This window comes from Protopterus annectens, chromosome 3.part1 (genome assembly GCF_019279795.1).
Source record: "Protopterus annectens isolate FY-2018-M chromosome 3.part1, PAN1.0, whole genome shotgun sequence".
Lineage (NCBI taxonomy): Eukaryota > Metazoa > Chordata > Ceratodontiformes > Protopteridae > Protopterus > Protopterus annectens.
The window spans coordinates 1,847,591,097-1,847,617,179 of NC_056732.1; the positions used below are offsets into that span (position 1 = coordinate 1,847,591,097).

The 26,083-nt window shown below is 37.0% G+C and overlaps 1 protein-coding gene across 1 annotated transcript in view; it reads left to right on the forward strand.

Moving 5' to 3' along the window:
- LOC122798754 (zinc finger protein 501-like) overlaps positions 1-25,562 on the forward strand; it is a 248,125-nt gene extending 222,563 nt beyond the window's left edge. The window contains exon 4 of the mRNA XM_044067856.1: positions 24,132-25,562. Coding sequence (XP_043923791.1) covers positions 24,132-25,261 — 1,130 coding nt within the window. The 3' untranslated portion in view covers positions 25,262-25,562. The remainder of the gene's footprint in view (positions 1-24,131) is intronic.
- The last annotated feature ends 521 nt before the right edge of the window (positions 25,563-26,083 follow it).

Genomic DNA, 26,083 nt, shown 5'->3' on the forward strand with positions numbered 1-26,083 from the left:
CTGAATCTCTCAGCCAGCTTGTCACATGCTGATGACATTATCATCATGAGACCACGTGTATGTATAAATAAGGGTATACAAAACACAAAATCACATGCCTATAAAAACATATAATTTATCGCTCTTATATAATTAAAAACAAAATAAAAATAAAATAATGAATTAAATATTGCACCTTTAGAGCTGGTTTAAGGGAAAGCATTTAATTTAGCCCAGGAGATCTATAAGACTCTAACTCTAAGATCCAGCTTTTTTCTCTAGCCTCAGTTTTATTTTGCAAATTTTCACGTCTTATACTTCTGAATAACCTCTAAAACAAAAAACTTAAAAAGTATGTTGTTGTCCCAAGGCAGAGACGTGTAGCTAGAGCATTGCTAGTCTTACAGAGACGTGTAGCTAGAGCATTGCTGGTCTTATTGTCTTTGACATGTTCTAAAATCCTATCCTTCAAACAATGGTTCATGTTGTCGATGTAAAAGGCATGACAGCATTCACAGAAAGCATAATATATCACATTTGCAGTCTTACAGTCTGCGTAAAAAGTGAATTCAATCTCGTGTTGTAGAGTGGGATGCCTAAAGGCATATTTAGAATAAATAAGTCTGCAAGCCTTACGGCTCTTAGCATGGAAATGTACCACAACATACAGAGGATAGGTAGTGCGTTACATTTACAACATGCCTCTTAAGAGACAGATTATTCCTGAAACAAAACTCAGGTTTATTATCTATCAAATTAATCAGTTCAGGACCACTTCGGAGAATACCCCAGTTTCTCCTCATTATGTCACAAACCAGATTAAAAACACACTTAACTGAGCTACCTTCTGCATGTTCTCTGGTCACAAGATCTAACTCACCAGAGAAAAAGGGTCTAGCTTTACTAGCTCTTTCAAACCTCACCTTAGATATGCAGGAGTCAATCTCTCTGACTGTGTAACCTTGTTTCAGGAATTCATCCTTTAATTCCTTCAGAGCCTGTTCTAAGGAATCTTCTTCTGTATGAAGGCGATTATTACTTTATTGATGGGAGGAACCTTATGGCTTTATATTGAAGTTTTTGTAGTATTGTTATTTGGTCTGATGAAGCATTGTTGTTTTTAATGTGAAAGTGCTTTCCTTCATTAAATTGTCTGCTTATTACCCGTTGGTATTTGGTGTTTTATACAATTTCTGCTGTGCGAGTCACTGTATTTCATACAGCAATTTATTTATTCTAAATATGCCTTTAGACATCTTACTCTACACCATGAGATTGAATTCTCTTTTTCCGCAGACTGTAAGACTGCGAATGTGATATATTACACTTTCTGTGAATGCTGTCATGCCTTTTACATTGACATAATGAACCGTTGCTTGAAGGCTAGGATTTCAGAGCATCTCAGACATCAGACATAATAAGACCAACAATGATCTAGCTACCCATGTCTCCACCTTGGGACAAGAACATAGTTTTAAGTTTTTTCTTTTAGAGGTTATTCAGTTATGTATGAGAGGCGGAGATTTGAGAAACAAAACTGAGGCTAGAGAACAAAGCTGGATCTTAGAGTTACAGTCTTATAGATCTCCTGGGCTAAATGAAATTCTTTCCCTTAAACCAGCTCTAAAAGCATGATCTTTATTTCATTCGTTTATTTTCTTTAATTATTTTTTAATTTTGTTTTGTTTTTATTTATACAAGAGGGCTAAATGATATATTTTTATAGGCATGTGATTTTGTGATTTGTATACCCTCATATATATATAAATTTATATATGTTGTTGGTCTTTTCGGCTTTTCCCGGTTAGGGGTCGCCAAAGCGGAACTCCGGTCCACTAATGATTGGCAGTAGATTTTTACGAACGCCGAGGTGCCAGCTCGACGTTCAGCCTTCAACGAAGGCACGCCCATTTATGCATGTCTTTCGAACGCTCACACAACTGCGGGGAGAACATGCAGACTCCACATAGAAGGCACTCCCCGCACTCCAGCCGAGAATCGAACGGGAGAACCTCTTGCTGTGAGGCAACAATGCGGATTATGATATATATATATATATATATATATATATATATATATATATATATATATATGTGTGTGTGTGTGTGTGTGTGTGTGTGTGTGTGTGTGTGTGGTCTCATGGTGATGATGTCATCAAAGTGTGACAAGCTGGCTGAGAGATTCAGCAGAGAGGGATGTTTGTGTGTTACATACACAGGTAATTGATTTTAATTAATTTCTTTAGATTATTGTGAAGATTATTACTTTATTGATGGGTGGGGTCTTATGGCTTTATATTGAAGTTTTTTGTTGTATTGTTATTTGGTCTGATGAAGCATTGTTGTGTTTAATGCAAAAGCACTTACCTTCATTAAATTGTCATTTGCTTATTATTACCCGTTGGTATTTGGTGTTTTATACAATTTCTGCTGTGTGATTCATTGTATTTCTTCTTTTATTACAAACCCCTACATAAAGCTGGGCGATATATGAAGAATTTATTTTGTAAGAAGAATGAGATGGCAGCTTCTGTTCCTATGCATGAATTTTAGAAGTATATGTAACAAAATCCAAGACACTCCTGTATATCTAGCTATTCACTCCACTGATACACTAGTTACTACTGAAATCTGGCTAAAGAAAGATATAGTAGATAATGAAGCAATCTTCCTTGCACTTAAATTCAGGCTCAACAGGAAAAACAAATCTGCTGGTGGTGTTTCCATTACCCACAAAATTTGTGAAATAACCTGTTCTCAACAGATTCCAAGATTTTACTGTGTGGAACCCCTTGTTTCATGTGCCAAAAGTAACAACAGAAAGTCTTTATGTATCTCAGCAATATATAGTCTGTCCAGTAACCCTTTTCCTCCTTCAAGCTCTTACTAAATTTAGGTAACCTTGGCATTGACTAGCAACTGATCAACAGTGACACTCACTCAGAATAAACTAACTTATATGGTCTGACACAGGTACTCACCTCCACTACTAGAATCAATAAAAAGTCTGGCAGTCTTTAGATTGGATCCTTAAAAAAAATGTTAAACATTTTCCTCTCTGCCAGATGCAGTAAGTGACCACCTTCCCACCTATGCAGTCAGAAACTACAGTACCCAATCTATAAACGTAAATTTTATTGTATTACATATTTGTTCATAAAGTAACAAAGACAGCTTTAACAATGCTCCCACTTAATATACCTTGAACATATTAATATCCATGCCACTTGATGCCACTGTCTCAGACTTGAATGAAACATTTATAAACATTCTTAACAGCTTCGACCTTGTACAAGTAAAAATTGTCAAGTCAAGCCCTGCATCTTCTCCAACTGAAGAAACTAAAAAATATAACTCCTGCTTCAAGGAAACAAAGCATGGTAAGACTGACATAAAAGCAGAACAAAAATGTATCTCATATGTTTAGGGAACTCAGAAATCTCACTAAGGACTGCATTAAAATGGATAAACTAACCAATGGTACCGACCTCAGTAAACTGAATATATCCAGGACAAACCCTTACACCCCCACCTTCTACATCTAACACCACAGATTTAATACCATCTCAGTTCAAATCTTGGTTTATACAAGCAGTGCAATCTCTGATTAATAATAAGTTCACCTCTTTCTCTCTCCCCCACAAGGCTGTTCTAACCAGTCATGTCCATTCTGTTTTCTCCCAGTCTCCATATCTACTATAACACAACTTCTACTGAAAGTAAAGCTAGCATCTTTGGATGCTGACCAATAGCAGTTGACTCTTTGGCTTTCCCTTTATCCATGCTGATAAACTGAGCCATATCAGAAAGATATGTTCCATCCAGCTGTTGTCGCCTCACAGTAAGATGCTGTCCGGTTCGATTCTCTGCTAGAGCGTCTTTTGCGTGGAGACATGCGTGAATGGGCGTACCTTCGTTGAAGGTTGTGCGTCAGGCCTGGCAAGCCGGTACGTAAAAATCAACTGCCAATCATTAGCGGACTGGAGTTCCGCTGTGGCGACCCCTAACCGGGAAAAGCCGAAAGACACAAACAAACAAAATGTTCCATCCAGCTGTAAAAAAAAAAATACTACCACTCCACAAAAGTGGCATATTATCAAGGTTTTAAGTATAGACCTATTGCCATCCTATTCCCTTGATCAAAAGTACTAGAAAATGCATCCAGTCAACGTGTGCAGTACATTAACTCGAATAACCTTTTTCTCCAAAACCCAACATGGTTTTAGACCTCACCATTGTACTACCACTGCTGTCCTCAACTTCACCAGTGTGATAAATGAACATAGGAATGATGACAACCTAGTATCTTCATGATTCTTAGATTTATCTAAAGCGTTTAGCACCATATCCCATCAATATCTTATTACTGAACTTTCTTACCTCAGCCTTACTCAGCCCTCTCTGTCATGGTTCCATAGTTATCTGACTGACAGGCAGCACACAGTCAAATGGAAGCTAAATCCTCCTCCTTCCTACCAGTCAATGTCTGCGTCCTACACTTATCAATATTAGGTGCCATTTTTATAAACAAACAACATACTGCCACCCATCTTGTTAGTATAGTTCAATATGCTGATAACTCGGCCCTTATATGTGTAGCCCCATAAATTCCTTTACTGTGTTCAAATTTGACTAAAAGATGCAAATCTATTTTTAAATTTCTCAAAAACAAAACTTATCTTCTTCACAAGTAATACCAAATGAAACATAATATTTTGAAATGTCATCCAGCAACTTAATTGAAACCATAATCAAACCTTTTGGGCATTCCAGTTCACAGTAACCTTTACTAGAAAAGCTCACCAATACTCTGCCACAGCAGTCTCCAGGAAATAATGTGAGGGAAAGGTTAGTTTACTTTTGATTTCTTGTACTTTATATTACTTTATTGCCTATTTCTATTTTGTATAGTGTAATTTATTTTCTTTACACTGTGTTTTACTTGGATTCTGCTTTTAATTGTATATTGAAACTTGGAAATAGACCACAGCTACATCTCTTGTGAGTCAGAAAGAAATTAGAACAAGTTGATTAAGGAGTCACACATAGGTCAGAACAGGTCAGTTAAGGTTAATCATCTGTGAACTGAGGAGGTGCAGCTAGGAACTAAACTTTCTATTTAAGGGGGTAAAATAAAACATTTTAAAGCTATACTGGAAAAGCTCACGCAGACTCTGCCACAACTTGCTGTGAGGGAAAGGCTAGTTTGCTTTTGATTTCTTGTATTTTGTATTACTTTATTGCCTTCTTCTATTTTTTATACTGTGGTTTGTTTTCCTTACATTGTGTTTTACTTGTATTCTGCTTTCAATTGCATATTAAAATGTATAAAGAGACCACATATGTGTCTCTTGTGAGTCACACACAATTTTTCCCACCCTCCTACCCTGTTGTTGTTGTGTTCTTAAACACCACTGTCTTTCTCAGTGCCTGCCCCAAATGTTAATTTTACCACATATCTCCTTCCCTGTCGCCTTTCACTGGCTGTTGAGTAAGCACAAAATTATCATTTTGAGAGAACACTCCCCTTCAACTGTTTAAATTTATTGGCCATTCCACTGTATTCCATAGAGCCAGAAAGCAAAAGTGCTCACCTCTTTTCAATCTATTTTGCTCTTTTAAAATTAGTGGCTCTCCATTTAGGCAGCTGAAACTTTAGCTACCCCTTTTTCATATCCAACTGCTTAGTGCACACTGCAGTGTTTATAATATTAACCAATTTTTTCACCTTACCTTTAAACATCTACTGCAAGACCATCAGTTACTGGAGACCCCACATTCTACCTCTCAGTGGTCATCTTGGAATTAGTGATTCTGTTTTCTCCTGGTGAGAGACAGAGTACAGGGACATTATTTCCTGGAGACTGCTGATAGCCAGAAAGCCTAATAGTTGCTTCATAGATAACAGCGTGGAATTTATGCTTATATTCTGCTCCTGGTGAGAGAAGGAGCAGAGTGCATTGATTGCTGACTGTTTTTGGTTGGACAGTGAGTGTCCTGTACTTAATGGTCCTGATTGGTCTGGTTGCTATTAAAGGCATCTACCAGGAAAAGGCTACAACTTGCCTACAGACACTTGCATCATCTGGGGCAATGCAGTGGATCACCGAACAAGCTGTGGCCTGCTTCTCTTCTTGGATTTGTGCAATGTTTTACTTCTGGTTAGAGAAGAAGGAAAGAAGCATTGTATTTCAGCAAAGTGAAGCTGTGGTGAGACCAGCACTAGTAGTAGCCAAGCAGTAGCCATTCATGCAACTCCCCCTTTTTCATCATTCTTGACAAGCTAACTCTTTGTTTTCAGTAAGTCTATATTATTAGCTTTCCCTCAAGTGTTTGGCCATGCCCTGTACAGACTCCGACACCTTGAGTGACATTTTTCCTGCAAAAGCACTATTGACATTTCTTCAATGCCGAGTTCCACATAGGACAACTAGTTTGCAGTGACAAGCACTGTCCCTAGAGTTGTAAACTGAATATCTTGACATTGCTTTATATTCTCACTGCAATAATCAATAAAAAGGGCCTGTTGCCATGGATATGAACTTTTCCACTATCTCTGTTACCAGCTTGGTGGATATAGGTATCCTAAGGCAATGTAGAAATTGCCTCATGTTTACTGACAACCAGTTAATTCTCAAACAAACTGGTATGGTATGTGAGAGATGTATTTACACAATGTCACTGGAGGCAAAGCTCTCACATGAGAGTTCTCTTAATGTCAGTAAAGTTGTCAGTAGTACACATGCTGAACCCATCACACAATTCAAAGCAGACATACAGAACCACATTTACTAAGGCACCTAAATGTAACCTTCCTAAACCACAAAGACCTCCTAGTCAAAGTACAAGTAACAAATACCCTCAGCAGCCCCAAAAGCACTCTGTCAAAGCAACACCCACATCAACACTTAGAGCCACAACTCATGGAGCCTCCATCTCTAAGCTCCTAAGGCAAGCCAGCACACAATCCAACATTCTTGCCATTAGTGACTCCATCATGAGACACACTGATGTCCCTCTCATAAGGCTGAGTAAGGAGAAAGTCACGGTCAGTTGCTTATTAGGGGCTAGGATCCAGCATATTATGCACGCACTCAGGTAATTGGACCACAAGTACCAGTATGACTCAGTCATAGCCCATGTGGGAGTAAATGACCTGAAGCATACCTCCCTAGACTATATGAAGAGGGACATCATAGAGCTTTCAGAATATATGTGTCAGGCTGGTATGAGTCTAGCACTGAGCAGCATTTTTACCTTCTCCAAGGATGATGCCACAATACGAACAAAAGATTGACTTTAATAATTAGCTTAGTTTCTGATGTCATTCTAAGGGGGTGCAATATTTGTCATCTTAGAAGGAGATGGCCAACAGACCATGCTGCTTTGTCAGGGATGGTCTGCACCTCTCCCCTGAATATTAACTAAAACATTCTCTTTCCCCATAGTGCCTATTTTAGGCAATGTCAAACTGAAAGTACTTCTGACACAGCAAATCAAAACCAAGAAAATCTAAACGTATTACTGCTCAATGCTAGTAGTCTAAACAAAAAAAATTCTACTCCCTAGATACTCTCCTCCTCATAAAGAAGTCTGATCTCTGTGCGGTCACTGAGGCATGGTTTAAAAGAGAGCACACCAACAGTGCAACATTATAATGCCTTCCACGTATTTAGACCAGCTACTACACATACAGGGACTAAAGGTGGAGTTGTCTTTACATCAAAAATAAATATACCCCAAGACTAGTCAAACAGGACAATGCACTTGAGGTGCTCCATGTTCAAATCACCATAGGCAAAATCCAATATCACTTCCTTGCAAGCTATAGGTCCCCCTTTTATGACCAAGAAAACCCATACCGTGTATTTAAACTCATTAGAAACACTAACCATCCAACCGAATACCATACTCATGGTCAACTTTAATTACCCCCACTATTAACTGGGAATCCTATATGACACCAAATATACAGCACAGAGATTCCTGGATTTTGTAAACACAAACTCCTTGAACCAGATAGTCAATACCTCAATCAGGGGTGCAGCTGTACTGGATCTGGTCTTCACTAATATGGGAGAGTGCTGCACACACCCCTAATGTAATGTCTTCCCTGGTAAAGTCAGACCACAAAATGGTCTCCTTTGAAGTAAAATTAAAACCTGGACCCCAGCTAAACCTGGAATATTCAGGAACTAATCTAAGGCTAACCTCCTTCTATTAAGTGATAACCTGGTAAAATGTAAAGCCCTCATAAACCCTGAGAACACTGCTGCCTATGCAGAACTTTTTACAGAAACCCTGTACAAGCATGTTAATAGCTGCATATAGGCAGCTGTACCCACCAGGACTAAGAACTGTACTAACTCTAAAAAGCCACCCTGGTGGTATCACAAAATCACTAGGCTGTATAACAGAATAAAGAAAATCATGGCAAAAATTAGGAGGTGCAGAACCCAGCAGGATAATAGCCTTCTCATCAAACTAAGGAAATAGACACCAGTAAACAAAAAAATGAACATCATGAACGGAGCAGGAGAATCAACTGATATATGTCCAAATACTCATAACTCCACAATAAAGATGTTGCAAAGGATATTTATTACGGAAAATGGTCGGATCCACACAAATTAAACCAAGCTTTCGTCCCTGCTCAATCAAGGACTTCTTCAGAATAAATTCATTACATAAACCATCAGGTTTAAATAGCAAGCAGTCATATAAAACACCCCCCTCCCCTTACATATCCAATTAAAACATCATTTAACATACAATACCAAAAAACTTAATAAAATAATGAATAGAACAAGAAGTAAATAAGAAGAAAAATACATAAAATTAAAACCTCATGTATAAAAATACTTTATAATTCATCTATCTAATGCTTTTAATTTTAAAAAGCATGTAAGTGAAAAACAAATCATTTAGCCCTGGCCATTGTAGGGCATTCATTTTCAGTTGCTATAAGGCTTCATGCTTTTCTAAAATGAGTGCCCATGGACCACCCCTTGCATCTAACATAATTACTTCCAATATTATAAATTTAAACATATGATCAGAATATTCCATGTTGTGTCTGGCTAAAGCATTGGTCTGTTTTCTATTTTTTATGTCCCTTACATGTTCATAAATTCTGCTCTTCAATTTTCTCTCGGTTTTACCTACGACAAAACAGGGACATTTTGTGCAGACTGCACAATACACAACTTTCTCTGTGTTACATGAACATTTATTGTTCATTTTCACTGTAATATTATTGATGTTAAAGGAACAACCTTCCTGAATATAAGCACAGTAATTGCATGAACCGCATTTCTTCATATACCCATTTTGTGGGCCAGGATATGTATGTTCCAGAATATTTTTTATAGTTCTACCTTTTTTATACATAATAATAGGGGATTATCTTACTATTTGTGTAATATCTTTATTCTTGGCTTGTACAACATTTACTCTACTTCGTCGGCTGAACAGGAAGTACACACCCCCGGAGTCCAGGTATGTAGCAGAACACAACGGCTCATTTGTGGGCATCAAAACTGTTTAAACAATGAGAATTCTAGCCTACCAGCTATATCTGAACATTGGGACATTAGTAACAACACTAGTGACCGTAATTCTGAGAGAGCAAGTGGTTTTGGATTAAGACGTGAAGCTGTTAACATTAATGAATGGCTGGATGTGATTCCCAGTCTCTCATGCTACAATGAAAACAGAACTGTAACAGAACTGTAAGTGACGACTACTTTAATAATTTACAAAAGCTAGACAACTTGCTTTTGAAAGTTAAGAAGCTCCAAATGTGCAATATGTATTTCAGGGAATGCTTGCGATTAAAAATAGTGCTCAAGGGGCTTCGCATGTGTTGGTTCCCTACAGGCCTAGTCTGTAACTCTTCTTTCCATAGAGAACTGTTAACTATGTTTGATTGCCATGGCTTCGAGTACATGGAGCTGGTGATTAAGCCAACTGACGTAAAAACGAGTACAAAAACCAAGTAAAAAGCAGCTCCACGGGTAGAAACACTCAGTCCAGGAATCACAAATGTGATACAACCAGAAATAAACTGAAGTTAAATAACTTTAATGAATAAAAACAGAAGAATTAATCAAGCGCTTTCGCCTGGTTCCTACCAGGCTTTATCAAGATACTGCTCAGTGAAAAGTAAAACCATTTTATATCATTATACATACATCAGGTGATCACTTAATCGACCACTCCTGGTGTTAATTATGATAATTAGTTAAAAGTTTAAACATTTTTTAAGGTGTCTTTGAAGTATTTTTTAAGGTGTTAAAATATTTGTACTCCCTGCAAGTCAATAATACTGCAATAACACGTTGTTTTAAAAACTATCTAGAGACCTTGTGTGTCAAAAAATCTTGTAGAAATAAATACATATAAGTAGTTAATGCAAACCACTAATAATTCATGCAGTATGTTAAATAACAATTTTTTTAAAGTGCAAATACTAAGAACAAATATTAAAATATATATATATATATATATATATATATATATACAAATATGCACTTAAAATGTTCTAAATATAAATCCTTATAGTAAAAACATGTACTTCTGGTTGAAAGTTAATAACATAAAATAAAAATTCATCATTAACTGCCTGTTGATTACCTGGCATTTTCAAAACAGTTTTTTGTTTACTCATAATTTCTCCCTGCTAAGCTTTAGTGCACTTGCTATACTGATGCTATCATTTAGACCTGGGGGTCTTGTTGCATTTAATTTCAATTGCCACAAAAGTTCTTTATGCTCTAGACGAGTCTCCCAGTCCCCTCCTCTATGATCCTGGGTGACCTGGTCTAGGACAAGGAATTTTAGATGCATGTTAATACATTGCATTGAATGTTTAAAAAAAGCATTAGTATCTTTCTTCTTACTAATTTCGTATAGATGCTCATAAATCCTTTTTCTTAGTGGCCGCTCGGTCTTGCCAACATAAAAACTGTGACACTCCATACAAACACCGAGGTAAACCACCCCTTTTGATGCGCAGCTAAAATATTTTGTTGTACTAATCTTAAAGTTCCTAGAGGGAATGTGTAAACTATTATTATTGTATATGTGTTTGCATGCACCACATTTGTAGGTACCTACCTTGTTAGAAAAATGTGAATGTGTTTTTCTGTTATTTTTATTCTCAAATAGGCCCTTTAGATTAATATCTCTCTTTCTTGTGAATCCAGGCTTGGCGGGTACAATTTTGTTAATGTCCTCCTGTAATGTCAAAACTGGCCAATATGTCAAAATAGTCTTTTCTACCTGTTGGGAGTCCCTAGTGTATGTATACACAAAGTTATTATATGACAATTGTCGGTCAGCCTCTTGAGTGTGCTCTAAAAGCTTACCTTTCCCAAGTAATGGTGGATACTTAGATTCCCTGTTATCAAGAACCTCTTTAGCTAAATTATCCACAAGATGGACTGGATAGCCTCTCTCAAAAGAGTTTTTTAAAAGTCAACTTCTTTAAGAAATAAATCTTGAGTACTTGACATCCTGGATGCACGAATGAGTTGACCTTTTATTATACCCTTTTTCTGATAAAAACGGTGCCCACTATCAAAATGTAAGAATGTGTTGGAAAAAGTCGTCTTTCTATATATTTGGGATTGGAAAAAGTTGTTGACATAATCTTTGAATAAAAAAACATCCAAATAATGTAAAGAATTTTTGCTCACATTATGTGTGAAAGCCAAAAAATCTGTAGTGGAATTAATGTACGTGATGAAATTTGAAAAACTATCCATGTCACCATCCCATAATATGCAGATGTCATCCAGGTAACGTTTGTAGTAAGTAATATGCTCAGCCCAACCAGATGAAAAGATGTATTTATTTACCCAATAGTATAATACTATGTTTGCGTATGTTGAGGCACATGGAGCACCCATCGCTACACCTTTCTTTTGCCGGAATACTTCTCCATTAAAATAGATGAAGTTATTCTCAAGAACATTTATTGTTCATTTTCACTGTAATATTATTGATGTTAAAGGAACAACCTTCCTGAATATAAGCACAATAATTGCATGAACCGCATTTCTTCATATACCCATTTTGTGGGCCAGGATATGTATGTTCCAGAATATTTTTTATTATACAATGCCTACCCTAAAAACGTGCACGCTGATTGGCCAGCCCAACCAGCGTGCCCGTTGTAAATCCCTCAATATACTAACGGAAAAAGGTCCGTCGCCGGACCTTTTTCGTTAATATAAACTATCTCGCTATGTTAAAAGAGTTTAACATAGCGACACAGATAAAAAGCAGGAGATCTCCGTTGCTTTTTAATGTCTCGCTATGTTAAACTCCTTTAACATAGCGACACAATGTAAAGCAACGAGATCTTGCGATCTCCGTTGCTTTAAACTTGTCTCGCTGTGTTAAATGAGTTTAACATGGCGAGACAGCTTTAAAATAAGCAGCGGAGATCTCCGTTGCTTATTTTAAAGGTCTCGCCATGTTAAACCCATTTAACATAGCGAGATTAAAAGCAACGGAGAACTTGCGTTCTCCGTTGCTTTTACAACTCTGATGTACTGCGTGGGCATGCAGTACATCAGAACTACATGGAACACCAGACAGGTGCGGAAGGGCAGCTAAGAGGCATCATACAATGCCATTATTTAAGAAAAGTGATTATTTCTTTTCTTAAATAATGGCATTATAATAACAATAACCACTTCTGGGTGAGGGTAATGCTGTATTTACCCACGGTTGTCTTTGTTTGGTCCCTCGGGACCAAACCACGCCAACCGTGGGTAAATCCAGCATTACCCACACCCAGGCGTGGGTTATTGCTATATAGTTCTACCTTTTTATACATAATAATAGGGGATTATCTTACTATTTGTGTAATATCTTTATTCTTGGCTTGTACAACATTTACTCTACTTCGTCGGCTGAACAGGAAGTACACACCCCCGGAGTCCAGGTATGTAGCAGAACACAACGGCTCATTTGTGGGCATCAAAACTGTTTAAACAATGAGAATTCTAGCCCACCAGCTATATCTGAACATTGGGACATTAGTAACAACACTAGTGACCGTAATTCTGAGAGAGCAAGTGGTTTTGGATTAAGACGTGAAGCTGTTAACATTAATGAATGGCTGGATGTGATTCCCAGTCTCTCATGCTACAATGAAAACAGAACTGTAAGTGACGACTACTTTAATCATTTACAAAAGCTAGACAACTTGCTTTTGAAAGTTAAGAAGCTCCAAATGTGCAATATGTATTTCAGGGAATGCTTGCGATTAAAAATAGTGCTCAAGGGGCTTCGCATGTGTTGGTTCCCTACAGGCCTAGTCTGTAACTCTTCTTTCCATAGAGAACTGTTAACTATGTTTGATTGCCAAGGCTTCGAGTACATGGAGCTGGTGATTAAGCGTAATCAAGCTGATATAACAACTTTAAGTCAGAAGCAGAAGATCTCGATAAGATTTTTTCTAGTGATGGATTACATACAGACAATTTATATGAATATAATCGCATTTTTAGGAGTATTGAAAACCAGCTGGAAAGTATTAAAAACCAAAAAATAAAAAAGATTGATAGAGACAGAGTGGATTATGCTAATAATTTTTCTTATCCAGAACCCCCAAGATCGTAAGTATGTGGCAGTAGGTATAGGAATAATCCTGCACCTATATAAAATGACTGTGAGAATGATTTTGTAGACCAACAGGAAGAGTTTCCACCCTTGAGGCATTCAGACTGCCTAAGAGCCAGGAACAACCAGGACTCAATCCAACAGGAAGTCCCTCAATCGAATTGGGGAGGGAGAGGCAACTACAACTACCAGAAAGGGAATATGAGAGGGAATTACAGAGGGAAGAGTTAGGCCTGGAAATAAATTCTAGGCCTTACCCTGATTCATGAAAATTCCACTAAAGACTTTAAAGTGTTCAACTATTCTGATGTATTTGTTGGTCAGCATTTATGTGACATTTTTTCTAAGGGTCTTTTGTTTGTACCTGAACAAAAATTGAATGTGAGCAAGACAATAGTGGACCTGAAATTATATGTCAGAAAGTTGAACATAAATATCTTGTTTCATAATGTGGAATGCACAAAAAAAACTTTATTTGTGTCTAGTACCTATAATCCACCTACATACCTCTCCTTACAGTTGCTTGAAAATCTCTGTAAGATTGATTTTTGAAATTTAGAAAAGAATATTTCTACGCATAAATCCTATAATTTATCTAGTGAAGAAAATGAGGTGCTTAGAACAGTTCAATGTAATAGGGCAATTAGGATTATGAAACCAGAGAAGGGGGGAGGGATCGCCATTATGAGTCTGGAACTTTACAATATGAAAATGAAAAACATACTGGAAAGTAATTCATATAAAAAAACGAATTTAATGGTGCACTGAGGAAAATAAAAAATGAAATAAATGACCTTTTCATAGAAGGTAGTACTTCTATAGAAGAACTAAACTATATGACAGTATCCCACCCTAAGTTTGCTTGTAGTGTTTGGGTTACCTAAATTATATAAAGATTTACAAAACCCCTCCATGAGACCCATTGTAGATGCCCATGGTTCAGTTATACAACCTATAGCAAAGTTCTTAGATATCAAACTTAAGAGGTTTGTTTCAGAAGAAAATTGTTTGTGCAAGGACTCGTGGGATTTTCTAATGAGAATAAATGTATTAAATTATAGTGAAAGTGGCTATTTTATTACCATTGATGTAAAAGATCTTTATACTGTCATACCACATAATACAGGTTTGGAATGCTTTTGTGAATATCTCTTAGAAAAGGGTATGCCGCAGGTGACTATAAACACTTTTGAACACATACTACGTATTGTATTACATAATAATTTTATTCTGTTTGATAAATAATATTTTTTGCAAACTGAAGGATTCTCAATGGGTTCAGCTTGTGGGGGAAGATACGCTAATATAGTCATGTTACAGTAAAAGAAAACATTTTTATTTAATCACCATACTTTTCCCATTGTACATGCTATATGAGATTTTTGGACGATATTTTTATTTTTGGGAGGGTCCTGGTGATATTATACCTGAATTTATTGAATATTTAAATGACTCTACTCCTTTTTTAAAATGTACACGTAGTGTTGATGCTGATGAGATTTCATACCTTGATGTAAGACTCATCAAAGATAAAGTATCTAGGGTGTTTAAATCAGAGATCTTTTGGAAACCAACACATTCAAACAGTTTTTTACATTTTAGTAGCTCCCATCCTTTTAAACAAAAGAAAGCTGTGGTTAAGGGCCAATTTGTTAGGGCCACACGATGGTTTCGATTTTCAAAAGATTTTTAGATGAGTGTGATAACCTCAAAGATTTGTTTCAAAAGAGGGAGTACCCTAGTTCTTTGATTAATGAGGTAATGGTAGAAGTAGTGAATAAATGGGAGAGGAGTCACTTTAAACCTCTGCTGTATCAAGGGCAACAAGAGTATATAAATCTAAATGATAGGGTTACTGTTAATCCCACTGAACATCATTCATACTCTCATGCTAATGAAAATGATTTGAGTACACAGGTATCTAATGAGAAGAATTTTTGTAGTGCATTTGTCACAACATTTAATTACAGTAGTAAAAATATTGCTGATATTTTATTCAAGAACTGGGCTGTACTAGCTAAGAATAAAGATATTAGACAAATAGTAGGAGAATCCCCTGTTATCGTGTATAAAAAGGTAGAACTATAAAAAATATTCTGGAACATACATATCCTGGCCCACAAAATGGGTATATGAAAAAATGCGGTTAATGCAATTATTGTGCTTATATTCAGGAAGGTTGTTCCTTTAACATCAATAATATTACAGTGAAAATGAACAATAAATGTTCATGTAACACAGAGAAAGTTGCGTAATGTGCAGTCTGCATGAAATGTCCCTGTTTTTACGTAGGTAAAATCGAGAGAAAATTGAAGAGCAGCATTTATGAACATATAAGGGACATAAAATAGAACAATGCTTTAGCCAGACACAACATGGAATATTCTGATCATATGTTTAAATTTATAATATTGGAAGTAATTATGTTGGATGCAAGGGGTGGTCCATGGGCACTCATTTTAGAAACGCATGAAGCCTTATGACAACTGAAAATGAATGCCCTACAATGGCCAGGGCTAAATGATTGTTTTTCACTTGCATGCTTTTTAAAATTAAAAGCATTAGACAGATGAATTATAAAGTATTTTTATACATGAGGTTTTAATTTTATGTATTTTTCTTCTTATTTACTTCTTGTTCTATTCATTATTTTATTAAGTTTTTTGGTATTGTATGTTAAATGATGTTTTAATTGGATATGTAAGGGGAGGGGGGCATGTTTTATATGACTGCTTGCTATTTAAACCTGATGGTTTATGTAATTAATTTATTCTGAAGAAGTCCTTGATTGAGCAGGGACAAAAGGTTGGTTTAATTTGTGTGGATCCGACCATTTTTTGTAATAAATATCCTTTGCAACATCTTTATTGAGAAATTATTAGTATTTGGACATATATTAGTTGATTCTCCTACTCCGTTTTTGCCTCTCATCAAACTAAACAAACATCTCAGAGGACAAATAAGGTCTACCAAAGTTACAACCACAAGGCATTCTTTAGCTGTGTCCACAACCTCAAAGGCAATACACAGTTGTGTGCAGAGCTCATTGTAAATGGAGCCACCTATACTGAGCCAGAAGATATAGAAAACCTACTGGCCAATAAATTCAGCTCCAACTTTACCCCTCTCTCCCCCTCAAGCTTCCCACAGGAAATACCATGTAATATAACTCCCCCTGCTATCACTAGAGAACAGGTCCTTAATGCTGTCTCTAAGACCAAGAACACTGCATCCAACACTGCACTGCTCCCAAACAGTATTCCAGGATGCCTTCTAAATAGCATGAAATATGACCTATCAGGGCCTCTTGAATTGCTATTTAACTATAGCCTCCAAACAGGGTTCATGTCGCATGAATGAAGAACAGCAACGGTCACCCCTCTGCACAAAGGTGGGCCATCTACAGACTCTGGAAACTACAGACCCATAAGTCTCACTAGTCTTATATGTAACACCATGGAATTAATTATCATGGAAATAATCAATAGTGATATCGTAAACCTGCAGACACTGGACCCAACCCGGTTTGGTTTCGTCAAGGGCAGATCGTGCCTACTCAACTTGGTGGACTTTTTTGAGAAGGTCACCAAAGCAATGGATAAGGACAAAATGATTCACACTACCTACCTTGACCTGACAAAGGCATTTGACACAATACCCCACTTGGGGATTGTTGACAAACTCAAAAAGTTTGGTACAAACTCATATGTCACCCGGTGGATAGCCAGCTGGCTCACAGACAAGACCCAGGAAGTTAGACTTGGGAAGTCCACATCTACAAAGAGGCCAGTCACAAGTGGAGTCCCTCAGGGATCAGTCTTTGGACCGTTCCTTTTTGGCATTTACTTCTCTGAAGTCAAGACCAATGTCAGTGGTCTCTGGCTGTCATTTGTAGATGATTGCAAATTAGGACCTGTCATTGAATCCCACACTGACAAAAGTGTTCACCAGGAAGTCTGACACAGACAAACAGCTAGTGTCAGAGCCATAGACTAAAAGTAAATGCCAAGAAATGCATAATAGTATCCTTCAGGAAGTCATCCACCCCTGGTAACTATCATATTGACAACACACCCCTTTGAGCTAACCCAGTAGTCAAGGACTTAAGGCTTAGATAGTAATCTAGTCTTTGACCATCATGTGTCTACAGTAACAAGGAAATAATTCTATGTTGCACAACTTATGAACAAAGGTATGGCATCTAAGTCCAAGGAAGTAATTGTTCCACTGTACTCGTCATTCATCAAACCCATCATTGAGTACAATGTCCCCTTCGGTGTGTATCTAACCAGGCATATCCAATAATTGGAATGTCCACAGAGGTTCAATGCTAAAAAAATACAGGGCTTAAGTAAAGCATTCTATGCAGACTGCCGTAAGACTCTATCCCTGTATTCTGTGTCCTACAGGCTTTTGAGGAGAGATCTATGCCTGACATCCAGGGCATTGTCAGACCCCACTCTGATGGACCTCCTGCATATCCGCAAAATAAAAAGCACCTGAATTACCTGTTCTGAAGACTTAAACCTTGCCTGTAATATAAATAGGACCTGCTGGAGAGACAGGTATGTATCCCAGAGATTACTTTGTCTCTAAAACAGGCTCCCCATCCATGTGAAGCAGAATTCCTCCCTAACCCTATTCAAGCACAGCCTGGACATGCGAGCCTTAAAATATGAAATAAATATTCCTCTAGTGGAAGCTTGGATAATTAAATCTGGGTTCTATGGAATTTTTGAGAGGTGCATTCATGGTACATTTATACATTATAGGTTAATGTTTCATTCTATTTAATTGATTTATTTTATTTTATTTCATTTTATTTGATTCTATTCATATTTATATATTTTATGTTTATGTTTTCTTTATTAAACTTAGTTTAATGTATTGCTAACTGTAAAGTGACGTTTAAGGCTTGCATCATTTTATAAGTGTTATATAAGTTTCTTAGACGTGAATAAAGGTTTAAAAATTATGTCAGCCTTGGTGGGCAAAGCACTAAAGTAGGGCATAATGAAAACATATATATAATAGTAGTGGCGCAAAATCATTTGTTTATGTCAAAATTTTAGCATACAACTTTAAGGACTTATTGGATTAATATGTGCTTGTTAATACTATGCTTTAAATAACAGTCCTTTGGTATTGTTAAAGTTTCTGAAGAAGTTAAGACATTGGTCTTGGCGAAAAGTGTATCGCTATTTTAACACACTTAAATTAAAAGTTTTTGAATTTTTTTACGTTTTTATACGTTTCCACGAGTCATGATTTAATCAACTTGCTGAGAGTCCAGGTTCTGTGTATTTTTGTTTGGTAGTTTTGGCATATTTTTTTCTCAGTTTGTTATCGTTTTTGCATCATGGATCCGGACATACCGCCTAGCTCGACTCCTACTCCAAGTTACAGCGGAGGAGACGGAAACTTGACAGCTCTTATAGAATTGTTGTCCCAAAAAGTGGACAGTTTGACACAGAGACTTGACAGGACCAATAACTTACAACAGGACTTTAAGGGTCCTAATACAGCTAGCAATACAGTTCCTGTACCTTTAAACACAAACTTAGTGCCTCAATATGGACGCTCCTTTTTGGTGAAGAACCTACAACGTCGACTGGGACGGGAGTTCGTAGAAGCATAATTGCTGACGCAACTAGCCCGGGACACATGTATAGAGGAGGTTTCCAGATGGATAACAATACACCACGTACAGAACAGAACTTGAACTCTTGGGTACACAGAGCGTTTCTATTTAACAACACTTGTATGATTAATGCGCCTGAAACCAACCAGGAGGTAAGCATGGATTTATCTACAATACTGAACCTATTTGATGAGAAGTTGTGTAAGGTACGGAAGGTCCAATTAGAAATAGCGTACTTCCGTGAATGCATTAAGTTAAAGATCATTCCTAAAGGGCTTAGACAGTGGCAGTTCCCCACGGGGCTTGTTGAAGGATCTGCATTCCATAAACCCTTAATCTCTTTGTTTGATAAACAGGGTTCAGAGTTGTTGGATTTGTTTTGTACACATTATCAATTATTAATTGACGGCCTTTTGGCTGAAATAGAGGAGTTGGATTCCTCAATAAAGAATGACACGAGTTTTTTTAGATACCGGTTCGAGTATGACCAGATTTTTGTTAGTATCGATCAGCATCTAACAAAATTGAATTTGACTAAAATAAAGAAAATTAAACGAGATCATAAGGACTACGAAGCAGGTGTTGCTTATCCGAAACCACCTACTGTCCAAAGGGGAACACTTACTGGTGTTAATAATACTTCAAATACCAGGGATAATATTCAAAATGTAGAGACTGAGACATGAACAACGTCTTCTAATATTAATAGCCCACAAATAGAGAACAACTACCAGGCTGATTCAGGAATTACCAGTCAAAGTGAAAGATTAGCAAAAAATAACAATAATTCTGCTAATTCAAGCACTTTGGGGCAGAATAAATCCACAGGCAACTATAACGAAAGAAATTTTCGTGCACGGGCCTCGAGACCAGGGGCTCAGAATACCAGATCAATGAAGAACAAAAAGAAAAAATGGTAGTTAATATGGACTATGGTGATTTTTTAACTAATGAAGTTAAATGTAATGTGTTGCACAATTCTAGTTTTGATTTCAAGATTTTTAACTACACAGACATTTTTATTTGTCCGGAAACAATTGATATGTTTGCAAAGGGTTGTACATTTGTTCCTACCGTTCAGTTTGATGTGGCAAGTACTTTGGTTGATTTGAAGTTATTCACTAGAAAACTTAACTTATTAGCTTTAATGGGGGAGAATTTGAATAACAATTCTGACTACTATGTTTCTAGTGTTTACAATCCCCCTTTGCACCCACTTCTAGCACTTTTCAAAAAGGTGAATGAAGTAGATTTACGGAATTTAAGGAAGCTCGGGTCATTTCCAAGTTATTTGAATGGTTATAAACAAAATATTAATAAAGAGGAGAGAGAAATCTTAAAATTTTTACGTCAGGCCCCGATCTGTATTATGAAACCGGATAAAGGTGGGGGCCTTGCTATAATGACTATTAATGATTATAATACAAGAATGTTAGCTATTTTAGATAGTCATACTTATGCAAGAGCCTCTAGGAATGAAATGTATGGGGCATACAGAAAGGTATCAGCTTTCATAGAAGAACTTTATGTTGAAGCCAGAATAAATAAAAGCTTATATAATTATTTGGTTCAACCGGCACCTAGGATTCCCCTTCTTTTTGGGATTCCAAAGGTACATAAATGTGTGAACAATCCACCTATGAGACCATTGGTGGATGGAAGAGATAGTATTACATATATGTGTGCTAAAGTTTTAGATAAAATTTTACAGAAATACATTAAATGTGAGGAACAAATTTCAAAAGATTCATGGTCGTTTTTACAAGCTATTAACAATCTAGAGTTTAGTGCTAGCTGCTTTTTTGTAACAGTAGATGTAAAGGACCTATACTCATCCATCCCACATGGAGTTGGGATTGAATGGGTTTCACACATGTTAAGAATTTTGGATGCACCAACTAGTGAGACCAAACTAGTAGAAGAACTAATAGACACAGTCCTTTCGTATAATTATGTATTATTCAATAATGAAATTTTCCATCAAAAAGTTGGAGTGGCAATGGGCTCCCTTGTGGTGCAGGCCTGGTGAACCTGGTTATGGCATACTGGGAAAGAAATTTTGTGTTAAAAAACTCAGAGTTTGGGGACCAAATTTTGTTTTACACCCACTTTTTAGACGACATATTTATTTTATTTCAAGGAACAGATGTCGAATTAAAGCGATTGTTGGAAATGTTTAACAACAGTACTGATTTCTTGAGATTCACGTCTAGTTATAGTAAGGATAGAATAGTATATTTAGACGTGGACCTAAGGAAGGATTATGATGAAGAAATGTACGTTTCTAAAATCTTTCGGAAAGACACTTTTTTCAATATGTATTTACATTTTACTAGCTGTCATCCTTTATACCAGAAGAGATATGTGGTTAAGGGACAGCTGGTCAGGGCTTCCAGGATGACCACAAGGGATGAGGAGTTTGAGGAAGAGTGTAACTTAATGTTAACCTTTTTTACATAGAGAGGTTACCCGTTGCACTTTCTCCATGAGATCACCAAAGAAGTCCAGTACAAAAGGACAGCAGGAGTTTTTGTCCCAATACTTGGTAAGGTTAATGGAGAGAGTGTAGTGTTAAGGACTAATAAGGAATTGTTAAATATATGTGGCTTTATTTGCACATTTAACATGGACTCTCATAAAATAACAAACATTATTATGAAGAACTGGGACTTCTTGATGGGTGATAAACATTTTAGAGAAATATTTCCAGAAAGGCCTAAAATTATATATAGGTGTGGTAACAACTTAAAAGAAATTTTGGAAGCCCATTGCCGACCATACACTAACAAAGAGGACATGTACAAGTGTAACATGTGCAGGTTCTGTAAATACATCGATGTAGGATGTAACTTTAAAATAGGAAATGAGAAATACACATCTGATGGGAGATTTAATTGTAGCAGCAAACAGGTGGTTTACCTAGCTAAATGCATACTTTGCCCAGCTTTCTATATCGGGAAAACCGATAGAAAGCTTAGCGAAAGAATTTACGAACATATTTATTGTATCGGTAGAAATAAATTGGAAAATGCACTAGCTAGGCATACCAGTGAATTTGAGGGTCATGAATTTAAATTTAGGGTTATCGACCAATTGAGGAATGATGGAAGGGGTGGTCCAGAGTCCCTAAAATTGGAAATGAAAGAACTTTTATGGCAACTCGGGGTGAATGCCTGCCAATATCCAGGCATTAACGAAATGAGCTCTATCATGTGTATTTTAAGGTTGAAAAATTTAGCTAGATAATGCTAAAATAGTGTTTTAATAAACCATCATATTAATATCAAACTTGTATGATATCCCCTAATTAATTAAGGTTTATGGAAAATTAGGTGGTTTAATAGATCAAGTTATTTGAGGTTATGAAATAAATATTCCTCTAGTGGAAGCTTGGATAATTAAATCTGGGTTCTATGGAATTTTTGAGAGGTGCATTCATGGTACATTTATACATTATAGGTTAATGTTTCATTCTATTTAATTGATTTATTTTATTTCATTTTATTTGATTCTATTCATATTTATATATTTTATGTTTGTTTTCTTTATTAAACTTAGTTTAATGTATTGCTAACTGTAAAGTGATGTTTAAGGCTCGCATCATTTTATAAGTGTTATATAAGTTTCTTAGACGTGAATAAAGGTTTAAAAATTATGCCAGCCTTGGTGGGCAAAGCACTAAAGTAGGGCATAATGAAAACATATATATAATAGTAGTGGCGCAAAATCATTTGTTTATGTCAAAATTTTAGCATACAACTTTAAGGACTTATTGGATTAATATGTGCTTGTCAATGCTATGCTTTAAATAACAGTCCTTTGGTATTGTCAAAGTTTCTGAAGAAGTTAAGACATTGGTCTTGACGAAAAGTGTATCGCTATTTTAATGCACTTAAATTAAAAGTTTTTGAATTTTTTTATGTTTTTATACGTTTCCACGAGTCGTGAATTAAGCAACTTGTGGAGAGTCTGGGTTCCGTGTATTTTTGTTTGGTAGTTTTGGCATATTTTTTTCTCATGCTGAGCAACTAGCCTGGAGGTGTGGATATCCTTAATGAATATGGAGATGCCTCTGCCTTTAGTGTTTCAGTCCAGGCTGTGTGGCCGAAAGGTGTGGTATGAATTATAGCCTGGTAATGCAGGGGTGCTCTCTGGAGCCTTGAACCAGGTCTCTGTCACTGCACAGATGTCAATGTTCTCCATTTTAAGGAGTGCCTCAAATGAGTGCATTTTGAGGTTTAGACTTCTAGCATTGAGTAGCATTACCCTCAAATTTTGCTTGCCTGTACCTGTTACGGTGCTGAATTTGTCATTTGAACCTTACCTAAAAAAGTTTGAATGGTTTGCCTCTGTCTCCTTATACACAGCAAACCATTCAACCAATCTTCCTAATTTACTTTCCTATTTTAATCCATACTTTATATTTCAGTTTCTTTTTGACCTCCCCACTTTATCATTCTTCAGATACTTTCTACCAGTCTCTTATAACCAGTTTCTGTGTCAGTATGTATCCTAGTTCATAGTTTCATAGTGTAGTAATAAACTATCTGCCCTTGTGGGCCATTTTAAGCCTAGCCAGTAACCCCATGTAAGAATCAAATCCTGTACCTTGTGTCTGCAAGGTAAATACCTTACAGAAATAAAGTATACATTTCGGCAAATAGCTTTTGTAAATGTTGTTAGAAAGAACATTAAGGCATAACAATAGGGCAGTTTTTTGTGCATGTTTATTACTGAAATTATTTGTAATGGTCATTGTTTACTACAACCAGAAATTAAAAAAAAGACTTTGTGCAAAGGCACAATATATGTACAGTTACAATGAAAACAAGTGTTCTGTAGCTTATGTTCTGACATACTCCTATTTTTCTTTTAAGTCAACAGGAATGCAGATTTCACTGTGATCCAGGGTCTGCAGTCATTTCATGAGAAACCCTGCAATGCTGAATCTAACAAAGTTCTCCCAGATAAGATGGCAGTCACAATGCAAGCCACAGTGCAGTCTAAAACCAAACATGATAACTGCAATGAAAGTAATGTGGATTTCATCAGAAAAAATGAACTCGAAATGCTTCTGCAAACTCAGACAGGTGAAAGGCCATGTATCTGTCTTAATCACAGCGACAGTGTACCATTTCATAATACCGACACAACTGATCAATTAAATCACAATAGGAGAAAACGAAATGGCACCTCAACAACACACGAGCAAATATTTAGGCGAGAAAAGCTTTATAAATGCGTCACATGTGGCAAGAGTTTTACTACTGGAAAGACTTTAGCAGTACATATGAATATTCATACTGGACAAAATCTCTATAAATGTACCATCTGTAACAAGAGTTTTACACAGAGTTACATCATAGCTCATCAGAGGATCCACAGTGGTCAGAGGCCCTACAAATGCAGTGTGTGTGACAAGAGGTTTAGGCAGAAGGGTGCCATGGTACTTCATGAGTATATTCACACGGGACAGAAGCCCTATAAATGTCCCATGTGTGACAAGAGTTTTACACGGAAAGGTTATATGGTATATCATCAGAGGATCCACAGTGGGCAAAAGCCCTTCACCTGCAGTGTTTGTGACAAGAGGTTTACTCGGAAGAATACCTTGGTACTTCATCAACGTATACATACTGGGCAGAAACCCTACAAATGCAGCATGTGTGACAAGAGTTTTACAAAGAAATCTAACATGGTTAGCCACCAACTTATCCACAGTGGGGAGAAACCCTATAAATGTAGCATGTGTGATAAAAGTTTTAGCCACAAATATAGTATGACTTCTCATCAGCGTATCCACTCTGAGGAAAAGTCCTACACATGCTCCATATGTGACAAGAGTTTTAAATGGAAATGCAGTCTGGTAACTCACCAGAGAACCCATACTGGCCAGAAACCCTATAAATGTACTATGTGTGACAAGGCTTTCAAACAAGTAAATGGTTTGAATAGGCATCTGTGGATCCACACCGGGCAGAAAAACTTGGAGAGTAATGTGAAATAAAATATTTGGAACAAGAGGGAATATGCAAATATCCTGGAATAGATGAAGGGACACATTGCAGCATGAGCAAATGAAAACAGAGCTCATTAAGGAATATTTTAGAAGACTAAAACTAATACTGAAAACTGCATTGACATCTATGAATAATGTTCAAGTTATAAATCAACTTGCACTTCTTGTTTTAACTTCTAGCTTTGGGGTGGGTGACTGCGTGACACCCGTGCCCTGGGCCAGCAATCAAGGAGCCTCAATCCTCACCACTAATACCAGTGAGGGGCGTCTCATATAGGAGTAAAGGATAACAATTACACACAGTAAAGTGCAATTTCCCTTAAGAGCACACAGAGATCACAGTCAGTCCGGGGCTGGTCGCTCCCTTGCTCTCCAGGTCCCCAATAAGACTGTCCACTGGCACAGCTATAGGGTCCAGATCTCAGCCTAATGGGCAAACTAAATACTCTAGCACCCTCTCTGTCCAACCAGTGCTTCATGTCCCTGCCCAGTAGGGTGGGAGGGGGGCATAATGGTTAAGGTGTTTACCTTACAAACACAAGGGTCAGGGTTTGATTCTCACATGGGGGTAATTGGCCAGGCTTAAAATGGCTCAAAAGGGCAGTTAGCCTAGTACTAACCTGTGAATCTATGAACCTAAGTAGCTGACACACACACACTTTGAGAAGAGTTTATACAACCACACAGACACTCCTGGGAAAGGCTGGCACAAGTTCTCCAGCTGTGCCCCTTTTTCCCAGACTATACGGTAGTATCAGCTGCCACCACCCACTAATATTTATCAGCTACTCAAAGGCCCTTAAAAGGGTG